The sequence below is a fragment of the Coniosporium apollinis genome (assembly GCF_000281105.1).
Source record: "Coniosporium apollinis CBS 100218 chromosome Unknown supercont1.45, whole genome shotgun sequence".
NCBI classification, from domain to species: domain Eukaryota; kingdom Fungi; phylum Ascomycota; class Dothideomycetes; genus Coniosporium; species Coniosporium apollinis.
This window is the reverse complement of record NW_006913307.1, coordinates 77,002-101,392: the sequence shown is the minus strand read 5'-3', so window position 1 is coordinate 101,392 and position 24,391 is coordinate 77,002. Positions and strand designations below refer to the sequence as shown.

General features: G+C 53.9%; 13 protein-coding genes across 13 annotated transcripts; 5 read left to right on the top strand and 8 right to left on the bottom strand.

Moving 5' to 3' along the window:
- Window positions 1-486: 486 nt before the first annotated feature.
- Window positions 487-1,260, bottom strand: W97_07790 (uncharacterized protein; the record flags this gene model as incomplete). Its single annotated transcript, XM_007785659.1, has 1 exon — window positions 487-1,260. One exon carries the CDS (start codon window positions 1,258-1,260, stop codon window positions 487-489), a length of 774 nt encoding a protein of 257 aa, XP_007783849.1.
- Window positions 1,261-1,850: 590 nt separating this feature from the next.
- On the top strand, window positions 1,851-2,340 carry W97_07789 (uncharacterized protein; the record flags this gene model as incomplete). Its single annotated transcript, XM_007785658.1, has 3 exons — window positions 1,851-1,869; window positions 2,088-2,239; window positions 2,293-2,340. 3 exons carry the CDS (start codon window positions 1,851-1,853, stop codon window positions 2,338-2,340), a joined length of 219 nt encoding a protein of 72 aa, XP_007783848.1.
- A 418-nt stretch (window positions 2,341-2,758) lies between these two features.
- On the bottom strand, window positions 2,759-3,279 carry W97_07788 (uncharacterized protein; the record flags this gene model as incomplete). Its single annotated transcript, XM_007785657.1, has 3 exons — window positions 2,759-2,830; window positions 2,886-3,158; window positions 3,214-3,279. The coding sequence occupies 3 exons, from the start codon at window positions 3,277-3,279 to the stop codon at window positions 2,759-2,761; spliced, it is 411 nt and encodes a 136-aa protein (XP_007783847.1).
- Window positions 3,280-4,645: 1,366 nt separating this feature from the next.
- W97_07787 (guanine nucleotide-binding protein subunit beta-like protein) lies at window positions 4,646-5,900 on the top strand (the record flags this gene model as incomplete). The annotated part of the gene is made up of 4 exons (XM_007785656.1): window positions 4,646-4,725; window positions 4,779-4,905; window positions 4,971-5,288; window positions 5,475-5,900. 4 exons carry the CDS (start codon window positions 4,646-4,648, stop codon window positions 5,898-5,900), a joined length of 951 nt encoding a protein of 316 aa, XP_007783846.1.
- Window positions 5,901-6,149: 249 nt separating this feature from the next.
- Window positions 6,150-7,533, bottom strand: W97_07786 (uncharacterized protein; the record flags this gene model as incomplete). Its single annotated transcript, XM_007785655.1, has 6 exons — window positions 6,150-6,265; window positions 6,329-6,712; window positions 6,861-6,933; window positions 7,006-7,062; window positions 7,132-7,246; window positions 7,424-7,533. The coding sequence occupies 6 exons, from the start codon at window positions 7,531-7,533 to the stop codon at window positions 6,150-6,152; spliced, it is 855 nt and encodes a 284-aa protein (XP_007783845.1).
- A 2,464-nt stretch (window positions 7,534-9,997) lies between these two features.
- Window positions 9,998-10,735, bottom strand: W97_07785 (uncharacterized protein; the record flags this gene model as incomplete). Its single annotated transcript, XM_007785654.1, has 3 exons — window positions 9,998-10,136; window positions 10,200-10,338; window positions 10,414-10,735. The coding sequence occupies 3 exons, from the start codon at window positions 10,733-10,735 to the stop codon at window positions 9,998-10,000; spliced, it is 600 nt and encodes a 199-aa protein (XP_007783844.1).
- Window positions 10,736-10,900: 165 nt separating this feature from the next.
- Window positions 10,901-12,069, top strand: W97_07784 (uncharacterized protein; the record flags this gene model as incomplete). The annotated part of the gene is made up of 2 exons (XM_007785653.1): window positions 10,901-11,408; window positions 11,468-12,069. 2 exons carry the CDS (start codon window positions 10,901-10,903, stop codon window positions 12,067-12,069), a joined length of 1,110 nt encoding a protein of 369 aa, XP_007783843.1.
- A 371-nt stretch (window positions 12,070-12,440) lies between these two features.
- Window positions 12,441-13,427, bottom strand: W97_07783 (uncharacterized protein; the record flags this gene model as incomplete). Its single annotated transcript, XM_007785652.1, has 1 exon — window positions 12,441-13,427. The coding sequence occupies one exon, from the start codon at window positions 13,425-13,427 to the stop codon at window positions 12,441-12,443; it is 987 nt and encodes a 328-aa protein (XP_007783842.1).
- A 2,695-nt stretch (window positions 13,428-16,122) lies between these two features.
- Window positions 16,123-17,240, top strand: W97_07782 (uncharacterized protein; the record flags this gene model as incomplete). The annotated part of the gene is made up of 3 exons (XM_007785651.1): window positions 16,123-16,656; window positions 16,710-16,771; window positions 16,820-17,240. 3 exons carry the CDS (start codon window positions 16,123-16,125, stop codon window positions 17,238-17,240), a joined length of 1,017 nt encoding a protein of 338 aa, XP_007783841.1.
- Window positions 17,241-17,814: 574 nt separating this feature from the next.
- Window positions 17,815-18,782, bottom strand: W97_07781 (uncharacterized protein; the record flags this gene model as incomplete). Its single annotated transcript, XM_007785650.1, has 3 exons — window positions 17,815-18,033; window positions 18,143-18,492; window positions 18,608-18,782. The coding sequence occupies 3 exons, from the start codon at window positions 18,780-18,782 to the stop codon at window positions 17,815-17,817; spliced, it is 744 nt and encodes a 247-aa protein (XP_007783840.1).
- A 1,498-nt stretch (window positions 18,783-20,280) lies between these two features.
- W97_07780 (uncharacterized protein) lies at window positions 20,281-21,555 on the bottom strand (the record flags this gene model as incomplete). The annotated part of the gene is made up of 6 exons (XM_007785649.1): window positions 20,281-20,428; window positions 20,481-20,522; window positions 20,576-20,707; window positions 20,758-21,189; window positions 21,249-21,421; window positions 21,544-21,555. 6 exons carry the CDS (start codon window positions 21,553-21,555, stop codon window positions 20,281-20,283), a joined length of 939 nt encoding a protein of 312 aa, XP_007783839.1.
- Window positions 21,556-21,968: 413 nt separating this feature from the next.
- Window positions 21,969-22,527, top strand: W97_07779 (uncharacterized protein; the record flags this gene model as incomplete). Its single annotated transcript, XM_007785648.1, has 2 exons — window positions 21,969-22,266; window positions 22,421-22,527. The coding sequence occupies 2 exons, from the start codon at window positions 21,969-21,971 to the stop codon at window positions 22,525-22,527; spliced, it is 405 nt and encodes a 134-aa protein (XP_007783838.1).
- A 447-nt stretch (window positions 22,528-22,974) lies between these two features.
- Window positions 22,975-24,384, bottom strand: W97_07778 (uncharacterized protein; the record flags this gene model as incomplete). Its single annotated transcript, XM_007785647.1, has 1 exon — window positions 22,975-24,384. One exon carries the CDS (start codon window positions 24,382-24,384, stop codon window positions 22,975-22,977), a length of 1,410 nt encoding a protein of 469 aa, XP_007783837.1.
- Between the last annotated feature and the right edge of the window lie 7 nt (window positions 24,385-24,391).

The following is a 24,391-nucleotide window of genomic DNA, read 5'->3' as shown; positions in this document are numbered from 1 at the left end:
GATAGCCAAGATCGGAGACAGTACAGCCTATGTGGAGAACGCTACGGCCCGCCTTCCCGAGAACCCTATGCGAACGATCTAGCGTAGAAAAGCGAGCGAACACCGCGTTGTCCGTTTCGGTTCGACTGGCTATCTGTCATCTGTCAAGATCGTATCGATACTGGATGATTGTTGACTTACGAAAACAACGCATATGCTAGACTACAGCCCCATATTGTTGCCGTCACGGTGTGAAGGCAACATGGCGGCGTTCCGGTGTAGTGGCTTGCGGACTATAACATCTGAACTCCTTGACAGCTCAGGGAATCGGTTGTGTTTCTAGGCCCTTGAATATGCTGGTGAAATGTTGCCGTAAGCAACTGCTACTTCAGCACTAAGCCTTCAGAGCCAAGCTGTGGCGACCATGATACACGACGTAAGATGCTGGTGCAGCATGCCCGCCGATGCCAGTTGGGTAAGAGTATAGACTGAAAAACGATGTGCCCTTCAGGGGCCCGGTTCACTCGGGACTGGCCTTAGCCTCGGAAGGTATCTCCGTGACGGATCTACCGAAAGTTCGATCGCATGAAGGTCGCGGGCGGTAGCGTCATTGAGTGGCCAGGCGGCCTCTTGATACTCCGGTGGATCCGCATGAGGGCGACCATCTCCCGCATATGTCTGTAGGGGAACTGCGAGGTTTGCGGTGCCGTCGCTTCCATAGCCTGCCTGAAGTCCCCCTCTTACATCCACACCGTCGACGCCTGCCGCATGTCCCGTCTCCGCAGCCGGAGCATAAGGCGGCGGCGCCTCCCCATGCTCATTAAGCCCGTCCTCGCGTCTCAACACTCCGCTGTCGCCGGGTCGCCAGCTGCCGTGCACCCATCGCCTGGTGTAGACCCAGCCGTCGAGGTCGCGTGCCAGGGCGTTCTGCACGCTGTTCCGGAAGCGCTCTCTGCGGAGCTTGCTGCGCCGGTGGAAGTAGAAGAAGGCGAGGGCGATGAAACAGAGGAAGAGGGCGACGAAGATGAAGTAGTAGTTCAGGAGGGAGGCTGCGTCGGCTTCGAGAGCTGCGGAGCTGGTGTTCGTGGTGGAGGGGGAGGTTGAGGTTGCTGACTGTATGAAGCCAATCGAGGAGCTGGCGATGGCAACGGGCTCCGGGTTGGAGGACGTCGAAAGTGGGAGTGGAGGGATGCTCGTACTGCTGGCTAGCGTTGCCAAGGTTGAGGGTGTGGAGCTTTCTTGTATGAGCTGCGCGAGGGCCGTGGGAGGTGACATCCACATGATGAATAGAATTGAGCTGGCTGAAGACAGCTTCCGCGAAACAGACATTGGATGCATTCTTGATGCCACTGCACGTCTCTACCGTCGCCACGAAGTCTTGCTCCACTAGGTGCTCATATGAAGGGTGAAGGGGGCTATATGCGGGAGCTGCGGAAGGAGCGGAAGAGGCTAACGGTGCGAGAGGTGGTGGAAATGACTGCGGATGGGGAGGTCTCTGTGCATGGCTCACTCAAACGCCTATCTCCCCCTTCGTCGCTCATGGCAGAGGTGATACGAGGTCATGCTGATGCAGCCTAGATTGATTCTTGATATCGCAGCACGGTGGAGCAACTTTTGGCCGGATAAGCTTCGCCAAGCGCGGGAGGAAGTCTTAACTCCGGGTACGCATATGACACCGTCACGGGAAGCATCCCACGCGTGTTCGAGACTACACGCACAAACCAGAAGTGAAGAGACTGGGTTGTTGGTGGTGAGGAGCTGTTAGGAGTGTTATCCTGACTGTCTTGAGCCGTAGATCTTTCACGACGAGGGGCGCAGCACCGCCCACCGAGCAACCGCAGTCAGATTAAGCAAGGGGGAGTAAAATCGCGATGGTGAAAGCTCTGAAAGGTAGGCAATTCTTTAAGACCCTAGAAGTCTCGCCATCTTTGTGTTTCGGCCTTGGGATCGTGCTCGAGGGCAAAACACATCCGCGGGGCTCTAAATTACAAGATACTCAGATTCATAGGTGGTACTCGTGTTTGATGCTTAGGCTTTTAACGCTGTACTATTTTCGACTTGTATGCTAAGATTGCAACCTCCAAAAGCACACTGACTCCTCTTAACAGGCGTTCTCGTCCAATGCGACCCATCTATCAAAGCAATCCTCCTCAAAATCGACGCCGACAGTGGCAATGAGTACATCATCGAAGACCTTGACGAAGAGACGCTCTTCGTCAAAGAGAGCAAGGTGGCTTCTCTGAAAGAGAAGTTGAAAGTAGTGAGTGTCCCCACGACTTGTAGTCAAAGGTCGATGCTGACGTGTCTATGTAGACTCTGAGGGAGACTGTGAGGGAGAACACGGACTCGGATTCCGAGTGAATAGGGACAGTGACGGGTTCACCGTGTGTGCTCAGTGCCCGTCCGCGAAAGGCGGGACTTAGGACGCCTCTCCAGAGGTTATCGAGTCTTGCTTGGAGTCAAGACAAGAACCATCTGACGGTCATAATGCTGGCTTAAACCTGAGTTGAAGGACAACGGTCTCAGGAGCCGCGATTCGGCGGTCCTAGATCGCCTTGATAGATGGAAGTTGTGAGTATGAATCAGATCGCGAGTAATGTTTCCCACAGATGAATCAGAAGCTCGGTTCGTTCACTCGAAAAAAGACTGTTTCTGTATTGGTAACACGCTAAAGGATATCTGGGAATTGATCTCTGCTCGCCACCAACTCTCAATCGACGAGGACTACGTTCCGGAGCGGTGCTCGTACAGCGCACTATCGTAAGACCTCGACCAAGCGCTAAGACATAGTGTCCTTCTGGTCCGCTCCCGGCACCGGCTGCACCCAATTGACCCTGGTCTTGGCAAAGAGCTGTGAATTGCTTAGAAAACCGTTAAAAACTGTACAAGCATCTGAGCGTCCGTACCTCGGCGTCCGGTTTCGCCTCAGCCAGCGCGTCCACATCATCCAAAACTCCAGCCTTGACGATCTTCAAGCCCGGAAAGCTTCCGCTCTCTCGGTACATGGTGGAGCCGCAGTCGCCGCAGAAGAACGACGTGATGGTTTCGCCGCCGTCGGCCGTCTTGCTGATGGTCTTGGGCGTGCCGGATGTGACCTCGAAGCCGTCTTCGGGGATGATGACGTTGGTGCTGTAGGTGCTGCCGGAGATTTTGCGGCAGTCGAGGCAGTGGCAGACGGCCTGAAAGTTGTTAGCGCAAACGTCTGCCCTAGCCAGTCCTTTCAGGCGTAATTACCTTCATCTTCGGCTCACCACTATAGGTGATACGGCATTTGCCGCAGAAGCAACCTCCGTCAGGCATGATTTAAGTGTAGTAGCTTGTTCGGTCTCGGGCTGGGAAAGTCTTTGATGTTGACGAAGATGATTGAAAAGTCCGACATCACGGCGTAGCGGTCCCCTCAATGACTACTTAAACAAACCGCTGCTCTAGTCGATCCAGCCAAATGATTTCAAATTGAGTACCTAGGCAGAGCCCGTGTGACGTTGGCACAGGGTCTTATATGGATCGCGGCGCGCGCGATCCCCCGCCGCATCAGCGGAGATCTGCGTTTGGCGTCGGAAAGGCGGGGTACGTGAAAACTACCGTTGCGAGTGCTTGATACAATGCTTTCGAGGAGGTATCTCCGCATGTCAAACGTCCTATTTTGGTGCCATCGCTCGGACGGATCGTCTTTGATGCGGTTACCCTGCCAAGCGCGAAAATTGATTGTGCAGCGATTGCGGGAAGACTCGTGCAGGGCCGAACGGAATAGAGTGGACGATTCGAAAATAGGGATCGATGTTTCACGACCTTGATTTCTGTGCTAACAAGAGAGAGCTCTTCTAGCTACAAAGCACAGGCTACGGACCAGGTGTCGGCAAGAGCGCGCTCCAAGAGCCGTGGGCGAGAGCTATAGTTAATTGGAGCGTCTGAGAATGCAGATCCATGAAATAAGATGATCTAACAAGAGTGCTAAAGACTCTGACGGCGGTGAGGGTAGCTGTCTACAAAACATGCTGTTGTAGTCAAGATCCAGCGCTCGCCGTCCAGGACATTTGCGGTATCCCCATATAGATTATCAAGCGGACAACCTACCGCCTTTTGGGGCGGAACCGTCGGCGCACCAAGACAAGGCAGAGCTCTTCGTATCCATCTTCATGTAGAAGATTTCGAAGACTTAGTGCGATTGAACTGGGAACATCCGTGTATAGTTGAGCATCGGGATTCGAGATGTTCAGACGCGGCTCTAAAACTTGTTCTAATCGACAACTAGGCGTAGGCCTCGATATGGACTCGTGAGAAAGGCTGTTCCACAGATGACTCTCTAAATTCCTCCAAGTCTTGTATACTAATCGGTCATGGAAAAGACACGACGGAACGGCGGCATTCAGTGATTGAAACCTCATGATTGAGTAGGACCTGCTGCATCGACTTCCAGCAAAACTGCCTGGTTGAGGGCTTGTAATGCTTCTGGATCCTTGCAACTGTACCACATTCGAATACAGAGCTCACTGATTGAAGCGGGAATTTCAGTGCGATTGAACTCACTGCATTCCTGAAGATTTCCAGAAGCTCATCGCTTAGCGACCGATTAGGCTTAGCCCCGCACACACGCTGAGCATCACGTAGTTTTTGGAACATCAAGCAACAATTTTGCGAATTCTCCTCTCGACAACAGCGCGCAATCATGTCTGAAACACTAATCCTCCGAGGCACCCTAGAAGGCCATTCAGGATGGGTCACCTCCCTGGCAACGTCGCTGGAGAAGTACGTAGCAAAAGGGAGACAGCGTTGCCGACTCGATGCTAACCGCAGACCAGCCCGAACATGCTCCTCTCCGGCAGCCGTGACAAGTCACTGATCATCTGGAACCTGACCCGCGACGAGAGCTCTTACGGCTATCCCAAGCGCAGCCTGCACGGCCACTCCCACATTGTTTCCGACTGCGTACGTTGAACGAGCACCCTCGAAGGACGGTAGAGGAGAAGGCTAGTACTGACAGCCACACTCAGGTCATCTCCTCCGATGGCGCATACGCCCTTTCCTCCTCCTGGGACAAGACCCTCCGTCTCTGGGAGCTTTCGACCGGTGTGACCACCCGCCGATTCGTCGGCCACACCAACGACGTCCTCTCCGTTTCCTTCTCCGCCGACAACCGCCAGATCGTCTCTGGTTCGCGCGACAGGACGATCAAGCTGTGGAACACTCTCGGTGACTGCAAGTTCACAATCACCGACAAGGGACACACTGAGTGGGTGTCATGCGTGCGGTTCAGCCCGAACCCCCAGAACCCGGTCATTGTCAGCGCTGGCTGGGACAAGATGGTCAAGGTGGGTTTCTGCACTCCTTCAGGCTTTCGATGCTCTTCATATGATGTTATGCAATTTTAAAGTATTTGCTACTTCAGAACCCTCGGGTTATGAGAAAACTATACACCGGCGCACTGATAAGAGCCACCGCACAATACACTATATACGAAAGCTGTAGCGTTCTGGAAACTGACGGCGACTTTCTAGGTATGGGAACTCGCCTCCTGCCGCATCCAGACCGACCACATCGGCCACACCGGCTACATAAACACCGTCACCATCTCCCCCGACGGCTCCCTCTGCGCGTCCGGCGGCAAGGATGGCACCACCATGCTCTGGGACCTGAACGAGTCGAAGCACCTCTACTCCCTCACCGCCGGCGACGAGATCCACGCCCTCGTCTTTTCTCCCAACCGCTACTGGCTGTGCGCCGCCACCGCCAGCGCAATCATCATCTTCGACCTCGAGAAGAAGAGCAGAGTTGATTCGCTCACTGTGGACTTCATGGATGTGGGCAAGAAGAGCAGGGATCCGGAGTGTGTCAGCTTGGCTTGGAGCGCTGATGGGCAGACTCTCTTTGCTGGCTACACCGACAACAAGATCCGCGCCTGGGGTGTCATGTCGAGGAATTAGGCTTTCTAGGTGCTGCGGATTGAAGGGGGGATTTGCTATGTGTCATGGACCACTGGGGGAGCTACGGCGGCAAGCGTCGTACCGAGTCTTCTGCCAATCTCAGCGTGTGTATGCAATGGCGCAGTTAGCGAATAAAGATCTTCATGCGAATGCCAAACACTGTCCGGCCTCACATGGCCGTGGAAACATGCTCCAAATGCACGGGACATAGTCATCTTCAACCGCCAAACCCGTCTTACACGTGCCCGCTCACAACTTGGAAAACGTCGGCTTCTTCTTATCCTTCTGCAGCCCAGCCAACATAGCAGCCTTCACGTCCTCCGTCTGCACCATCGCGGCGTTCCAAATGGCCGTGTAGTTTAGCCCTGCACCACATTAGCCGCCCGCCTCACTCTCTTCCCCACGCCTCCCTCTGCGGATGAACTCACCCTCTTCCACACTATGATCCCTCGAGTAATTCACAATGCTCTTCGTCCCCTGCACCGCAACGGGACTCTTCCCCGCCACCACCCCCGCGATCCTAAACCCCTCCCTCAGCGCCTCCGCCTTGTCCCCAAACACGCCGCTCACGAGCCCAAAGCGCAGCGCCTCCTCGCTGCTGAACTGCCGCGCGGTGAGGCAGATGTCCTTCACCCAGGATTGGTTGCCGACGCATTTGGGGAGCCGGGAGAGAGTGCCGATGTCCGCGGCGAGCCCGATGTCGACTTCTTTCACGGAGAAGAGGGTCATGGTGGTCGAGAGGCGGATGTCGGTCGAACTGGCGATGTCGAGGCCGAGGCCGTAAGTGTAGCCGTGGAGGATGGATATGACGGCTGGAGTTGGGTCAGCAGGGCTGATTTCGCGGGTGTATCAACCGTCTGGGGAGACGGAGCATAGGAGGTTTGGAAACAGTAGGTCAGTGGAGGATGCGAGAAAGCTGGTGTTACGGTTCTTAAAAGAGAAAAAGGGATATATACGTACGCTTCTCGCATTTTTCGATGGCAGTTATGCAGGACTGGAACTCGAAGATGTGGCGTCGGATGCCCGTCGCCGTCTATTATACCACCGAGCATCAACGATCTATCCCCTTAAAGGCCGGATTCGCTTATGAAAGCCGGGGACTTACCCGCGCTACGTCGAGTTTCGTCCCTGATGCTCCCAAGATGGAGCCTTGTGATGCCGCCTATGCTCGACAGTATCAGCAAGCCTGGCTCCGTCGACCTGGGCAATGGATGACCCTGCAAGAGCGTACCTGCACATCTAGGCCAGCCGTAAAGGCGCGATCACCAGCGCCGCTCAACACTACACAGCGAACATCCGGATCGTGGGAGAGTTTGTTGAAGATTTGGCCAAGGTTGAGCCACATTCTGGAGGATCAATGATCAGGTCTGGTGACGAAGCTGGATTTGAGATTGGGTGTAGGGAATGTAGACTAGATAAAGAGAATCTGGATATTGTGACGGAAGTATACTGGAGATGCCAACAACGATGACTAAGAGATATATATGGGATGGGGAAAGATAGCTCTGAAAGGCAGGCCATACTCCTCGACGAAAGCGTTCAGCTTCTCAGGCCGGTTGATCTCGACATGGGCGACGTGTTCTTGCGGAAAAGTAACATTAAAGTATTTGTATGAGTAGTTCGAGGGCGCCATCTTCGTGTCGACAGTATTGATTGAACCCAAGTACACCGACAGCCTCGCTTACTGTATCAACAACAAGAAGTATTTTAAGAACACTAAAAAGTCTTTTCAGAAAAGAGGCAGGCAGAGTTAGTTGTGTCAACATCGTACGGCCGTGTCGGCGTTGTTGTTCCATGATCTCGCTCTCCGCGAGCCGAGGTACGGCAGCTGCAAGAGCGCTAATTGGCTGAATACGAGCATGTAACGTTAGTGTTGTCTCAATGAGGTATCTTTACAGCTGTTTAGCCTGCCAAAATCTCAAGGTTGACGGGAGTGTATAAGAGGAGCCGAGATCTGCTCATGGCAGTATGTTTTGCGAGGCAGCAAGTTACATGATATATCTTACGCTACGATTGCGGGTAAGCCCAATCCGCATTCGTTGTGAACATGTCACTGCCAACACGTGCACTATGTATCTATTTGCATCATCCCCGAGACAAGACATCTCAGCCTCTCAGTTCAAGGGAGCATAGCTCTTGTACCGGCGACCTAAAGTCAAGGCGGAGCTTCACTTCCTCAGGTCATGAAGAGCCTTTTCAAATGTCCGAGCCATCTACGAAACATTGAGCCACATTCTTACTACGTTCTGATCAGCCGTCAGTCCAGACAAATCAAGCAAAGTACTTACTCCCGAGGAAGTTATGTGGGCTAACCACAGAGTGGTCAAGCGCCGCATCGCTGACCAGCATCCTTCGTGGTAGATCTCCGCTAAGGTGAAGGCTATCCGAAGCGTTGCCCTTTTGCGGAAAGACTAACTGGACAAGCACCTCACGCCGACGTGTGGAAGAGAGACCTGTTCCGGAGACACCGGCGATGGCAGTGTCGCCTGTTACTATGCGTGTCAGGAGACGACCGACACTTTCGTCGACGACTATCGAATTGAAAGGACTGCCGTCTACCACGCAACGTGTTAGTTTGTCTGGCGCTTGTTCATTCCACCGAGATCTTAGAATAGCCATTCTCGTATGACAGCGACTGTTTTTGTTGGAGGCAGCGACAGAGTCCGTTAGTGTCTCGCCGAATTTGATAGCGTGACCGGCGATCCTATCACCCGTACTTCTCCCTTCATCCACGTTCGCAGTGGATTTCCACACCTGTCGGCATACCTCCGTAAACTCTGCCTCGTCAACAGTGCCACTGGCAACGCCACGGTGGATCTGCGCCATGGCATCATTGCCCACGTCTTGAGATGCGATTTGCCGCAATTTCATTCCATTCTGAAGCCGGAAGAGACCCGATGCGAGGACTGCGGTGCGTTTGTTGCCCGTTGCGAAGACGCGAGCTTTGGCGAGCTCGTATCCCAAAGTCCCTGCTACCCGATTCAGATCCTTCTCTTTCCCAGAACGCACTTGGTCGACAAGACGGTTCACGATGGCTTCCAACAAGGCTGGGTCACACACGCGGCTCGTGGCGGGACCTGAGATACGGGCGTTGAGTAGTCTGATGTGGTCCGCGGTGACCAACTGCGTTCCGAGCCTCTGCAGAAGGTTGGATCCAGAGGGAAGACGACGAGACATGGCTATGGAGATGGTTCGTGTTTAGACTAGGAAACAGCCTGGCATACAAGAACGAATTCCAAAAAGCGGGGCCGGCAAAAGTGAAACGCATGCTCGTTCACTGTGATAGCACTTCGCCTACCGCTTCAGCGAAAACAAGGTATGCGATAAAGTGATAGAGGAGAACAAAACAGCAAAAACTCATTTCTGAGAAAACCCCCGCGTTATTGGGGATTTTTTTCCGGGCCTAGATGTTAGTTCGCAGAAAGGAATCAACCCTAGAATGTTGGTGACTGAGAATTGAACTAAGGACTTTGAAAGGAGATAATGTGAAGCAGACCGACACCGTAAAGCAAACCAACGCCAACCCATCGCCGTTACCTGCGGGGCGGAGATAACATTGAACTTAATGATTAATATAGTACCATTTAATATAGAGTGGTTGGATAGGCGGCTGGCCCCGCCGGTGGGAGAAATGACGGCGCACGTGGATCAATTTCCGGCAGGGTGGGCCGACGAGATTCACATGTCGTTCAGTTCGCCTGGTGAAAGGCTTTGGTGTGCAGAAGACACAGAAGACACTTTTCTCACGGACGTTCCTTGTTTCTCATGGAGGGTCGCGGCTGTAAGGTTTTGCTAATTGTATTATCACTCCCTTTTGCTTAATTGGTACGAACGACTTGATCTCACTGCGAGCCTATTAGGAAAGAACTCCTTCTCATTGTTTATGACTTGGAGGTACCAGTGGAAGGTGAGCTTGACGCAACATCCACAGGGTCGAGGATGGTAGAACAAGTCTGGATCATTGTAGCTGAAAAAGAAGACAGAGACAATTCAAGCAGACATTCAAACAGAAATGAGTTGCGGTTACGTTCCGCTCATCTCATGGTACCGACTCTGTACATACGCCGCTATCCAAAACATGATACTCCAGCCAACCTCTAGTCCAAGAAGCCCATCTCTTCGTCCATAACTCCTGCCAGGCCCCTCGCGCGCCGGTGCTGTCCGCTGTTGACTGGCGGCCACTGTTTGTGACGCTTTCGCAATTCTTCTGACTGTGCAATTGCAACGGAGAGGTCCCTGATTTGGCTGATCAGCATCCGGACAGGAGACAATGCGAACAGAAATATTGGCCAAACGTACTCTAGCCTGCCATGAACAACGTAGCCTTGCTCTTCGAGAGCCTCAGCTAACTCAACTTGATGGTTATCTAGAAGGCTTGGGTTGGGCACCACAATAAGCGGCACGTCAATACGGAGCGCGTCCAGTATAGACCCGGAACCTGATCGTCTCATAAGCTTCTCAGGCCTCAAAAACAATGTTCAGATGTACGCGCATCCTGCCCAGCAGAGCTTACCGGCATGACTTATTACGACGCCTTCGACGCCTCGAGCCTCGCCCTTGGCAGCTCTCATCTCCTGCCCAAGTCCATCGCGGTTGAAGTCAAAACCGGTGACAGAAATCTCTAGCTCTTTTGTCCGTAAAGATTCAGAGACAGCTCTGTCATACAAGCTCTTCCCCTCCTTGCCATACTGAATGACCAGATGCGTATAGCCCGCACCGGCGAGCGCCTCGAGGAACCGGGGCTCCAAGCATGCTGAGATTAGGGAATCAAACGACGCCGTCGCACCAATTGTGACGAAACACAGCTTCTTTGGCCGTTGGCCGATCTCGGCCATGATCAAGGCGGCATCTAGGAAGATGTAAGATCCAGCTATACTCGTAGAGACATGAATATGTGGTCGTTACTTACCTGGGGATTGACCGGAGATTCCCCGACTCTTAATGCCAAGCATCTCGAACTTCTCGAATCTCAACATGTCTGCTGTTGTCCAGCATCACACATGGCCACAGCAGTGAAGCGGCTGGGCTTCCAAGCCCGGCAATGCGTCTGCCGCATACCGGCTCGACAGAGGCCCCAGACATTGCCAGCATGGCAGCGGCCGTTCTCGAGTACACCAGCCCGCTGCGAGCAGCTCGACGACTTCGCAAAGACTCTCAACTCCGAAGACCGCGCCTTCTACCAATCCCTACCGCCCGAGGAGCGTGCACTGATGCGGACAGTCGGTCAGTCCCTTGGAGAGCATATGGCGAGGCAGGATGTTCAGCAAGCCTTCTCGGACGAGATCGATGACATAGCGGACGAGGTTGAGCGGCAGTTCCCTCCCAACCTCGAGGAGAGGGAAGAGAGGAAGTCGCAGGGCTTCTGGGCATTGGGCGAGCCTGAGATGGGCGAGGATGAAGAGTTTCAGGGGGATGACATATCGAGCATCGCGCATGGGGAGTTGGAGCAGCATCGGGAGTTTAGGGAGTACGCGCGGTTGGCGGCTTGGGAGTTGCCGCTGCTGAGCAGTAAGGCTCATGTCTCCAAATTGAACTTGGAAGCCGGCCGACTGACGGACTGACTGTAGAGCTGTCTGTCCCCTTCGAACCGCCCTCAGAGAATCAACCCCTCCGCTTCCGTTACACATCTTACATGGGCGAACAACATCCCGCAGCCCGCAAGGTTGTTGTCGAATTCTCCCCATTCGACATGCCAGAGCTAAGCTACCAACAACGCGGCAAACTGATCAAGCTCTGCGGCGCACGCTACAACCCCTCGAGCAGAGTCGTCAAGATGTCCTGCGAGTCCTTCGAGACACAGGCGCAAAACAAGCGCTACCTTGGCGACCTGGTCAACAAGCTCCTCACCGAAGCCCGAGATCCCACAGACACTTTTGAGGACGTGCCGTTTGATTTTAGACACCACAAGCGGAAGCCGAACTTTGCTTTCCCCCAGGCCTGGCTTATGACGCCGGAGAGGCAGAAGCAGTTGGAGGAGAAGAGACAGCAGCGGTTGCTGCTTGATCAGCAAAGGACACAGCAGGGAACCCTGATTACAGGGGCGGAACGGATTCAGCAGGCGATTGAGAATGAGGCTTTGGCTGCAGCGGCCGAGCCGGTGGTGGTCGAAGCGCAGCAGCAAAGAGGAAAGGGGAGAGAACAGCAGCGCCAGTCCAGGGGCCGGAGATAACCAGGTTTGGCATAATCAGGACCAACATTGTATGAGATTCCATGTGGATTGAGATACTTGTGTACAACAGTGTAAGTACAATACACAGATCTTCAATAACTGAGATGTACGTATATCGCTACAATACACACAGAAATAATACAAGTCGAAATTCGCGGACGCCGTCAGATCGTGCCAAGGTCCACATCCAAACACCAGAAATACTCCAACACGCGTCTTTCTCTGAAGCCAAGGCTAACAGCGTCTCGACTTCACACCTCAGCCAAACGCCTCATTAACGGATTTACCTATCGGTGAATGACATCGACCACCCCATACTTGTTTTCCGTAATATGCTCGCCAGGTCCGCAGAAATACCTCCAACGAGTCAGCTAGAAGCGCACAACGCCATGCTTGTCCGTATAAATTTTTGTTCCAACAGGGATTGTATACCTAGCGTTACTCATATTTTTCTCAATCTCAAAACCACCCTTGGGTCCCCAAATCGCCTCCATCTCCTCTCTCTCCTTCGTCTTCTTCTTGCCTTCTTTTATCCGCATCTTCTCGAAGAACACGTAGGCGGCGTAGAAGACGGAGGTGCTATTTCCCGCACTTGGCCCCTTTTTACCGCGAAAGTTGGCGAGCTGGGAGCCGGTGATATGCGCCGGCTTCTTAGGGCCGTGATATTGCGCGAGCAAATCTCTACAAAACTGCGCTTGCGTGACGCCCGGCTTGCGGAGATGCGCGTCGATCTTCTTGCGGATCGTGTCGCAGGTATCGTACACCTCGACGGCATCCTCCTTCTCGCCCGGCAGCTCGATGCCGCTGATATCGACCACGCCGTCGTCTTTGCCGACTTTGCCGTCTTTGCCGACTTTGCCGTCTTTAGCAGCGCTGGCCGCAGCCTCCGTCTTCTGTTTCTTCTTGCTGGGCATCTTGATACCTTTCAACTCCCGCTTCTTGAAGAACGCCCATGCATTCTCGAAGGTCGCGCTGTTGAGCCCCTTGGTGCGCCCGCTCTGCTTCAGGAAGCTGTTGTAGGAGTTGTTGGATACGCCGATCGTGTCGCAGAATTCTCCGACTTTCATCCCGCCTGCTTCGATGAAGGTCCGGATCTTGCGCCGGATTTGGTCGGGGTTTTGGTCGATGGGGACGCCGATTAGGTCGTCGGAGTCACTGTCAGGGTCGTCGGGGATAGGCGCCGCATCGGTGAATTTGCGCTTCGTTGATGGGTTGAGAGACGAGGCAGATTTGGCGGCAGTGTTTTTGTTGGATTCGCCGCCGCCATTTGTGTGCTGGTTAGCGGCGTTATTGAGGCCCTTGGTGGTATCAGTGTTCTCCTTGTTGTCATGGGTATGTACGTCTGAAGCTCCCGCCATGGTTGTCAATTGGGTTATATAGGTCGCTAGTATGTAGTGTCGTTGCGCTTATATTATACACTTGATTGAATAGACAATGCGACGGATTTTTCTCATTCAGTGTTAGACATCAGTGGTGATATGGGCATTTGGTGAGGCGCAAAGTGTCTTAATGTGGAGAAGGTCAGAGCTGATGTGACGTCAACGCGTGCGCGTTGTTTTGCAGCACGAGGCCAGTCCGATATCACGTGAAATTGACCGCACCACAACTCTGCGACTCTTCTTTCGCTCTAGGTATCATCAAACACCCCCTAATTGCTATTACTTGTTCATGGACAGGAACTTGCTAATAATGCTTGGTGACATCGTGCTCAGAGTCACTTAGATAAGCAGTCCGATCACTACAGCTTTCCCGGTAGCATTTACAGATCCTTATATAAAGCTAAACTTTCCACTACCAAGACCAGTCTTCGGGCCTTGTTATAATATATACCACTCGGTGAGAGTATGCTTACTCCAAGGTTCAAATCTGGAAACGGATGGAACCACTTTCGGAAACTGCACGAAGTCTGATCAGTCTTGTCAAGACGATGTAAGCTCGGTGTGGTTTCACCTGCAGTGTCACTCATTCTAGTTTGAAACGTACTCCTGCGGGCCGCTTAGCCACAGCTCGTTACGATCACTCTTCCAGAGCGGCTTGGGCCATCGAACCGAGCGTCCCCTGTTGACAAGTGTTAGGTAAGGACGCCCTCCGTATTTCGATAGAGCCAGGCGCAGGATCTTCCACAATAGCTGGATCCGCCTCTCGCCTCTCTGGATCAACAACGCTCGTTCTTCGTCTAACCCTGGCGCTTCCGCTATCATTAATCGACCTCTTCCGCGGTGGACACGAGTCGACGTTGACCCCTCGCTCATTAATATCGTCATCAAGTAATTCCGTTGACGAGTCAGCTGCTGGATTTGGCTTATGGTCGTGGATCAAGGCCCCTTCTGATGGCTTTCCGGAGTTACTTAATTGGCATCCGGGTAAAGTAGGACTAGTGGAGAAGAGTCAGCATTAAGTAACACAAATCGGAGAAAACCTACCTTGGTTTGGATGACGTGTTTAGTTCCTCATATGTTGAAGCTTCGTATTCGTGCTGCGTATGTGCAGGAGCGCACTAATCGGAAGTCAGCGTACTCAGCCGTCAAATAAAAAACACGTACGGACAAGAAATCAATAAGACAAATCGATGCCGCAACTACGTGGGGATTCGTGGCGACTAGACTAGCTCTCCTTTAGGGCATTGTGGATTGCAGCTGAGCTCTTGGAGAAGACCACTACGACAGGAGAGGAAAACGAACCTTGCGCTTGTGCTGCTTACACGTAGAGCATGCACCGACCCTCCGTAGCCGGGAGTACTCCTTTTTCTCGGTTTCGGTCATCCCACGTCGTCGGGCATACTTCCTCGCAGAAGGGACTTCGGAAATGCAAAAAACGTTCATCATCTTGCCCGGTATATGTTCTTCAACATCCACGCTCAGTTCCGGAGCGAGCGTAGCTATGTGCGTCCTTGCCCGATGGACCATTGATTCTCCTCCGATGGACCGAAGGGGGATCTCCTTTTCACCAAGAAATCGACGATTAATTCGGACATCATCAGAGGCCACATCGCTTGTGTAGTCCCGGAGCCAATTGGATGAGCCGAGTGAAGCAGACCGCTTCTGGGAGTCTACATTTTGAATCGGGTGCTGCACCTCCTCCCGCGGAGCCAAGATTTGGTTCAGTTCGGACAAACGACAAAGCGTTTGAGCGGCAGCACATGGATCCTCGGATATGTACTCTTCCCATAGAAACTCGATCACCGCTTCTCTGATTCTCGATCGATGCGTTTTTCCATGAGTATAAACTGTCTTAAGGGCCTCAAATAGCTCATCAGAACCTCGTGTTGGAGCAAATTCTACACCGGCGCAAGGGTCGTAATCGTCAGCGTTGCTGGGAACGCGATATATCTTAAACTGTTTGGAACCAATATCCGGGAGGCTCTTTGCCATAACGTTTCGGAGCAGGAACCAGGAGGAAGAAGGTGAGCAAAAAGCATCTAGGAACCGCTGCCCTCCTTTTAAACCCAAAGTGCAAGGCAGCTGTGCCGTTCCATCAGCCATTGACATGGTACTGTCCGCAACACCAATGAGAGCTCCCAAGCTCGCACGGGACGCCGAATCAAGCGCCACAATGCAGCCGTCAGCGGCGACTTTTTCTTGGATCTGCGGTGATTACAGTAGCCAATGATGATTGCATAAGATATCGCCCTACAGGCGTATTAGCGTTTGGGTGAGGCGATCAATTACCGGTGAGAGCGGTATCTCGACCGGTATCTGTTTTGGGACACCGCACTGCCCGCGGTGTCATACCGCCGGCCACTCTGCCACGCAGCTTCATCACTGCTTTTACCAAGACCGCCTGTCTAGTTAGCCATAACAAAAGGACCGCCGCTTGCAGCAGAGGCTCGGAGTTTTTTGTTTCTCGCCATCTCGCTACAATGGACTTGCGACCAACTACGGTACCGTGAACTTTTTTGCTCCATCGTGTGCCGTTCAGATCCCTTTGAGTGTCTCACTCGCCTTCTTTTCTCTCCATCTGTCTGCCGCTAGTTGTCGCCTTATCGTCTCTAAAGCCAATGGGCGTTGCGTTGTGAATGCATGGCGGCATATTGGGCTCAGCCCGCAGTTCCACATGGAGTCACCACCAACCATCCTTGCCTCGCAGGCCAGCGACTCGCAAGTCGGGTTTGTTATTTATCGAGTAGCCGACAGAACCTCAGAAGGCTCACCGTTTGCTGGGTTAACCTTTCACCCCCCAATGGGGTCTGATGCGTTGTGGAAGGCTCTCGAAGCAGCCTACCCAGAACTGGACGATAACAGCTGGCGGATCCAGTATGCACTTGCTGACTGGGCGAGGATCGAGTGCATTACTTATGGCTACAAACGGGCACCCGTGTCTACCGGGGAGACGATTCAGACGAGCTTCAGCGAGGCTGATCCTCACTCGGGCTCACCCTCTTATGAGTCCTCACAGTCATACAACCTGACACCTATAGCCATGACTCCGAGTGGCTCGGAAGGGCTTCAGCGGAATACTCTCGACTTTGGTGGCAATGCAAGGGTTGTACACACCAGAAGACCCATGAAGAAGGACGAGAAAGCGCACATGCAAATGATCAAGAAAGAGGGAGGAGCATGTGACGGATGCAAAAAGCAGAAGAAGAAGGTAGATCCCAATACACTTCCTTCATTTCGTTGCGGTTCCTAACAAGATCTAAGTGCGATGCCGAGCATATTCGAGAGAGAAGCGCTCCTCCCAAGAGGTTGTCTAAAATGATCACGTAGGTCATGCCCTTACCTCACACGAGCTTGCACTCACTCACTTGCAGCACGCCAAAGCGCGGGCCGACAAAGGAGGCACCCGCCGGAGTCACTGCATCTACCGGACGGCAGATTGATCAACTTTTTAACCCCCTATCGCCTACAAACTCATGGACTGCTCAGCACGAAGACACTACAACACAAGCGAATAGCTGGAGCCAGCAGACCTACTCAGCCGCAGCCGAAGGAAATTTCTTCTCTCACGGCACCTTCGACGAAGACTTGAGCCACGATATCTTCGCAGGGACCGCCGATACTCCCCATGTCCCTACAGAATCAACGGGATCCAATCACATCTATACCAGCACCTTGAACGAGCACCTGAGGCATGCGGGTCCCGGCTTCACCAGCCCCTACGCCTCACCGATGCGCTACAATCGGGTGATTCGGGACTCCAGCATCGGCCACCCTCTACCACCACCAGGTTGACGAGGGCCTACATGTATCGAAATCACTGAGGTTCTCGACACTCGCCACGTTCACATCAAAAGCCACTGGTCTCCCTTCTTCGCATGGTCGATTCAACGCCGGATTCATGAGTCGCCTTAGCGACGCTTTTCATAGATTCCTAGATTTTCCTTTCTCGCTGGATTTTTCCGCCAACCATTCTCCGGATCGGAAGTAAATGGAACTGGACTGTTAGCATCGCTCACACGCCGAACCCAGAACTTGATGGACTCACAACAGGACATGGTTAATATCAAGACAAGTGTACGGGGATCTCAATTCAAGACAGTGATCGAGCAATCATCACAGAGGAACACAAGATTAAAGCGGCGCGTGCCGCACGGAATAGATAAATCACCAACTTACACGCCGTCAAGACTCGCTAGATCATTTCATAACAAAGCAATGGCTCCGAGGGCCAAAAGACTCCAACCTCACCAACGGACTCCTACGTCCTCCTCGCAACAGGGCCAAGTCCTGTATGCCGCCTCCGGCGCCCATCAGCATGCGGTCCATGTTTCTCAATCATCCTCACAACGCTAGGCCCGAATTCTGCTCACTGTGCAACCGAGTGCGCAGCAAGCCATTGTGAGAACGCGAGAGGATTCCTGGTCTGGATGAACACGGTGCCTGGGCCGGTGAACTTGCAGACGAGGCCTTCGCCCGAGGAGATGCCGGAGATGATGCCGCCGCTGGCGACGCGCTCGAGGACGTACTTGCAGTTCCAGGCCACGAGGTGGTTGTTGTCAACGATGTATCGCTCGCCGTCTTGGAGCTGTGGGAGAGGTGTCAGTAACCTCTCAAACGGAGCGCTTTGAGTTCCGTCTCTTGTCAGAGAGTCGACCCGCCGGTAGCAACACAGAAGGAGCACCGTGCTCACTCACGTCTTTCCTGATGATAGCCCCCAAGCTCGTAATCCACAGGATCCCCGTCCCAGACATCTTGTATACGAACAGGCCCTCCCCCGAAAACATCGCCTTCGCAAATCCTTGGCTCTTATACTCCTTGACCACGCCCTGCGTCGCCGCGAGGAACGCGTCCTTGCCGACGGACCACTGCTCCTGGCCGTTGAGCCGGATGTTGGTCACGTCGCCGAGCGCATCCGGAGCCAGCAGAAGCTCGCCGGGACCTGTGTACGTCGAGGTCGCCATTTCGCCGCCGGCGATGAGCTTCTTCATGGAGAACTTGACGGCGCCCTTGAGGGTTACGGTTGGAGACATTGCGATCATTGCGCCTGTTCAGAAATTTTCGTCAGCCCCCATACTGTCGTGTTACCCGTCTACACGGCCTCCGCAGCAAGTAACGCGCCTACAAGACCACGGGAATCCGGAGAAGAGGAGAAGACGTACCAGGCTTCGCAACAAGCGGACACCCCACCGCCAACTGCACCGTCAAAATCGTGTTGCTGTCCCTATGGCTAACCCTGTAGCTGCCGCCATTAAACGTCCCGACGTCGTCCTGCGTGCTCGACGCACCAACGAAGTGCATCTGGCCCGGCGCCCCGCCCGGCATCTGGCTCGACATGTTCGAGTTCAGCGGCGGGCGCTGGGCTTGCGGGCCGGGCGAGGGCGTCGGGCCGCCGCCGGGGTAGCCCTGCGGTGGGAGGTGGTGCCCGATTGCGCCGCCGGGGGGTGGGGGCTGGGAGTATTGTTGTTGGTGCTGAGGGGCGCTGAGGCCGGGGGTTGGAGGGCCGTGGAAGGAACTGCGGTGGTCGGCGGGAGGTGGGCCGGCTTGTGGCGGGGGAGGGTAGTGCTGTTGTTGTTGTTGTTGTTGTTGCTGTTGGTGGGGTTGGGGAGGGTAGTTTGACCCAGCCGGCGGGCTGGACGCTGGAGGAGGAGGATAGTATTGTTGTTGTTGTGGGGGCGGCGCGAAGTGTTGCTGTTGCTGCTGCAGAGGGTCTAGGAAGAGGGATGTTCAGTGATGGACGAGGTTGCAGGGTGGGTGAGGATGAGAAGTACCGTGAGGTGAGTATGCGCCGCCGTCGGGAGGAGCTGGAACTCGAGTAAGCTCTCTTCAGTGTAGAGGGCAGGTACGATGAGGCTTACGGGGGTAGTAATGGCCTTGCGGTGCAGGACTGCCCTGCGGTGGATAGCCAGACATCTTGCGCTCACTATATGCGGCGCGCCGCTATCCAAATAGACAAATCAAAGATGTTGAGATATCGAGAGCTCGAGTAGACAACAAACACAGGTTTGAGCGCGTCAGCATTTATGAATGAACGTAAGGTCGCACAGTGCTGGCACGCTGCTCAGCCCCCGAGCTAGGTATGTATACTGCCCCGCAGCAAGGATGCGGTGCGCGCTTAGAAGATGCAGCTAAGATACTGACGAGTTGTCCGAAGGCCGCGTTTCTGAGAGGTACAAGTCCGGCGTATCTGTTTGAGTGCTAGAAGCAAAGTAAAAGCTCTGAAGGGCCAGATGGACAGCTTTGTAGCCTCTCGAAACTCATAAATCGCTCGCGCTGTTCGAAGCTGACATCCATGTCAACAGCCCCGCGGAAGCGCCATGACATTGCGAGGCCCGCTGTTGATTGGATCTGCTAACAGCGCTAGACCGGGCCCGGATTCTGGCGGCTGTGCAAGCGCCGAGAAAGATCAGGCTGCGTGTAGGGCATATTGCACGTGATCACACCACCAGCAATTCACTCGCAATGTAAACCAGATTCCAGTCTTAATGATGCGAGTAGCGAAAGAGTTGAAGACTCCAGCACATGTGTAGTTGGCTAGACATCATCCATACTGAGCTCTATACACGGAAGGCAGATGTTGCGGAGTACAAGAAGTCGCTATGATTGATGGGTCTTTACGGAGCATTTCATATTCCAAGAGTCCACTACACGAGTGCCACATGCTCGCACCTGCCATAACGCATGCCATTCTTTTGCCCGTAACCGCCCGTGCTGATGCCCGCGTCGCAAAGACCCCTGATCCCACAAACATCGGCCGCATCGGCGACTCGTTGACTCAATATCTCACGAGAAGAATAAAAACCGAACGAAGCAACATGCGCAGCACACCACCCATCTAACCCTGCTGCCTCTTCCTCTTGCCGACCTGGGCTGAGAAACCGGTCTTGATGGCCGTGACACTGCGGCGCGAGCCACAGGAGTTGCAGGTGATGAAGTAGAGACGATTCTCGCCCTTGTTGAGCTCGGTGTCGGGAGAACGACATCTATCGCGCAATGTCAGCTCGTCCTCTGGATGTAAAGATGTGGATTACGTACGTCTTGCATGTCACGTATTCCACGATGTATCTTCGCAGGACGCTACGCGGATGTCAGCTCGACTCGACGTTATAACGACGTCTTAGTGCACTTACTTCTCTATCTGCTTCTGTTGGAATCTACCCTTGATGACTAGCCGCCTGCTGCCGTCCACACTGCCGCTCGTACCCAGTTCAGCGAACAGAAACTGTGTCACGTGCTCGTCGTTTCTCTTCATGCGCTTCGAGCTTTGCATTCGTTAGCGCTTGCTCAAAGAATTCTCGAGGGTTAAACTTACATCTCAGCCATGTTTGCCCAAATTGTCTTCTTGTTGCCTTCTCGTAGGCACTGAGGCGGCGGAATCTTGTAACTCTTGCTTCCCGACGTCATCAGATCCGGATGATGCGATTGTAGTAGGCCGAAGAACCGCGAGAGCAGTAGCTGATAGCTGATCGGCGTCGTTTCTTCATGTTGCCAGATGCCTGTGCCCTTGTCCGGATCCCCTTCTTGTACCGCTGGCTCCGCGGGTGCCTCTGCCTCCTGCTCCTGTTCGCCGGCACCGGCCTCCGCAAGCTTCGCCTCGAAGTCCTCAGCGTCCGCCTTGGGCTTCTTCTTCTTTTTTAGCTTCTTCAGCGCTGACGGGTCGAACTCTGCGTCGGCGGCGGGAGCCTCCTCTTCGCCCTCCTTGGGCTTCTTAGACTTCTTCTTCTTCTTTGCAAGATCCTTGAACCTGCACAACCATCAGCCACAAGTCCAGCATAGTGTATCAGCAGCTGGTAGACAACATACATATCGGTAACTTCGTCCACGGCCTTGTCGTCGGAGTCTGCCGCATGACTCTGCGCAGACTCTTTGTCGCCGTTTGTGCCGTTCATCGTGATCTGCCCGTCGCCGTCGACTATGGTCGTTCCTTCGGAAAACGCTACGGACTTTCTGGGCTTGCGCTCGACGGGTGTTTCGTCCTGCACAGGTGAATTTGTTAGCGCGGCTGCACCGAAAACCCCTTGTATAACCTGAGCTCCTCCGCCGCAGCGGAACACCGCGGGAGGACAGAGGGGCAACCTGGGGGAGGGAAATGACGTACGACGTCCGCCATGGTTGCGGTGTCCTGGTGCGCGGTCCTTTGTGTACTTGGTGTGGGATACAGTATCCTGGGGGCGCGACTATGGCGGTCTTGGAGGTTGTAGATGTGTTGTTGTTCAGGAAATAGCTGTCTCGAATCTTCATTCAACGTTTGCCAATGACTCAAGAGGGACGAAAGGCCGGCGTTACTATTCTCCATCCTCCGCCCGCCGCTTAATCTTCGGCGGTGCTCTGACGTCTCCGACAGAAGCCACTGCCGTAGAGAGCTCGCGCAGGCCGGATATTCAGACACGGCTACAGCAACAGCAGCGTCCAGGCCGCGACAACCCAATGGCTTGAGGAAGTCCGCAGACAACACAGTACCCTCCTCCTCAATCTCCAAGCCCCGAGCTCCTCGCGCCCTCAATCCATCCTCCGCAACCCACCATGTCCGACGACTCGCTCATATCCTCCTCCTTCATCGAACCCCTAGCACCCAGCAACTCCGATGACTCGATAACAGCATCCACTTCTTTCATCGAGCCTCCCGCGCCCACACTCTCCGAAGATGAGGGCGTGGACTCGTTACCTTCGACATCGGTGACCGAGTCAGAGATCGATGACGAGGAGCCCTCGGATGCGGATCGTGAGTGGAGGGAGTCGCTGCAGCAGATTGAGCTGCTGCTGACGATGGTGGTGGTGCCGTACTTGGGAAAATATTTTGGCAGGAAGTGCGCGTATTGGGGTGAGTGGTTTCATATCGGGGGTCAAGGGAGGGTTGCGGTGCCGCCTGTTTTAGGAATCGTACAAGGAGCTGCGATGTGAAGATCGGCGATGTTGCGCTGAAAGAGTTCATGTGGGATTGTCGAGGATGCATGCTGACATGGCTTCTGCTACAGGATGGGCGAAGTTCATGGAATGGAAATACCCCGACGTTGAGGTCGTCTTCACGAGTCCGAGAACTTTCAAGGCTGCAGGCGCGATAGAAGCAGCTGCATCACTATGAAAGGAGCCTACGGTAAATAAATATGCGTGTCATTGGGGTGTGGTTGTATAAGATTTACCGATTGTCATATGGTGGGACAGCATCAACACGCGTATTATGCATATTCAGCGCACGGTGTCAACGGAGTTTTGAGCGTGCTTGGAGGTGTCATATATTATGGCAGAACGCAGCGAATGTAGAAGTGGATTGTTTGTGGCACAGAAACCGGGAATTTCTCGAAGGCTACGCCGGTGGGGCTTATGTGCGACTGCCAATATTCAGGTATCGAACATATAGTGCGGAGAACCGGAACAGGATTGACAGAGAATGTGCTAAAACGCGTGAAGACTTTTGCCATAAACCTGCTCCGAAATTCCGATATCGAAGTGGGATGGTGCTGCGTGTGCCAAAAGCTGGCGGATCCGAAGCTACTTTGATACTGTTGCGTGATGATACTCCTGCAACGCCTTACTCGAAGGTGGTCCTCTTGCCTTGCGACTCAATAATCGCCGCTGTCGACCTTTGGGCGTTTGAGTGTGCAGCACCTGGCTTGATACTGCGGGGATCGACCTTTCGCCCCTGACCACGGAGCGCGCCATGTGGGCGCTGCCTATCAGACCTCCGAGCTGCTGTGTCGCTGCGTAGCGTTCTGCTTCGCGATGACGCAACCGCAGCTCCAGCATCATCCTCAGTCATTGCTGGTACTTCTTTGGCATCGTCTCCATCCTTGCGAGGGGCATCTTTGCCAAAGCGCTTCTTGTAGCGCGAGGTGGGATCCTCCGCAAACTCACACCGCAACGGCCGGCCTTGAAGTTTGTTGACGAACCACTTCCTTGTGGACTTGCTCTTGCTCTTCTTCTTTCCGCCCTTGGTCGTGTTTTCGTTATCTTCCGCTTCAGCCTTAGTATCGACTTCGTCTTCTTCATCGCTGTCATCAACTTTTATGCGCGTCCAGCCCTGAACAGCCGCCGTAGCGGCCTCCAGCTCCGCGAAGGTGACCCAGGCATAGCCCTTGCACTTGCCAGAGTCCTCGAAGGTAGCCATGTGTACATTCTCAACCTCGCCGCACCGCGAATAATGCTCCACAAGATCTTCCTTCGTGACGTCCCAGCCTAGATTTCCCACGAATACGCGCTTGCTAGGCGGTTTCCCGCTCCCTCCAGCGGCTGCCGCAACAGCTTTTCCGTCCGAGGTATCCTTCTCTGGACGTCCCTGATAGCTCTTTGCGTCTTTAATGAGCACCCTCCGCCCGCCCATCAATGTCTCGCTAACCGCCAAGGCGGCTTCCAGAGCGGCAGACGTGGCGAAGTCGACATATGCGAAGCCCTTGTTCTGCGGCTTGATCTTCTTGTTGGCGTTAGCTGCGTCGGTTGGCGCTGGCATGTGTACGCGCGTGATCTGGTCGTCGGCAATCTCGGCATGTTCTGTGAGGAAGGTCTTGAGACTGGCTTTTGTAGCAGTCCATGGCAGGTTGCCTATCCATATGCCGTAATCTGAACGCTTTGCTGGCTTCGCCTCCTCTTTATTCTCTAATTCCTCGTCCTCGCCGGACACAGCTTCGCCCTTTGGCGCAGAGGTAGGAGCGGGATTGGGCTTGCCCTTTTTGGCTCTTCGGAGAGCCTTCTTGGAAGGGGGCTCAGGGAGGGAAACATCGATCTCCAGTTCATCCGGCAGGGCTTCTCTCTTCCTCTTTCGCGAGCTCTTGTGTGGAGTTCTTGACTCAAGTACTGCGCTCGATTCCTGGTTTGCTGTTGTCGGTTCGGGCACGTTCACCATTGCTTCATTGGTATCGCTCAGAACCCCTGGCTTAGCCTTTCTCTTCGACTTGTCCTTCTTGTCTTTTTTCGAGCTCTTCAGAATCTCTCCGTTGGCGGCCATGTTGTTC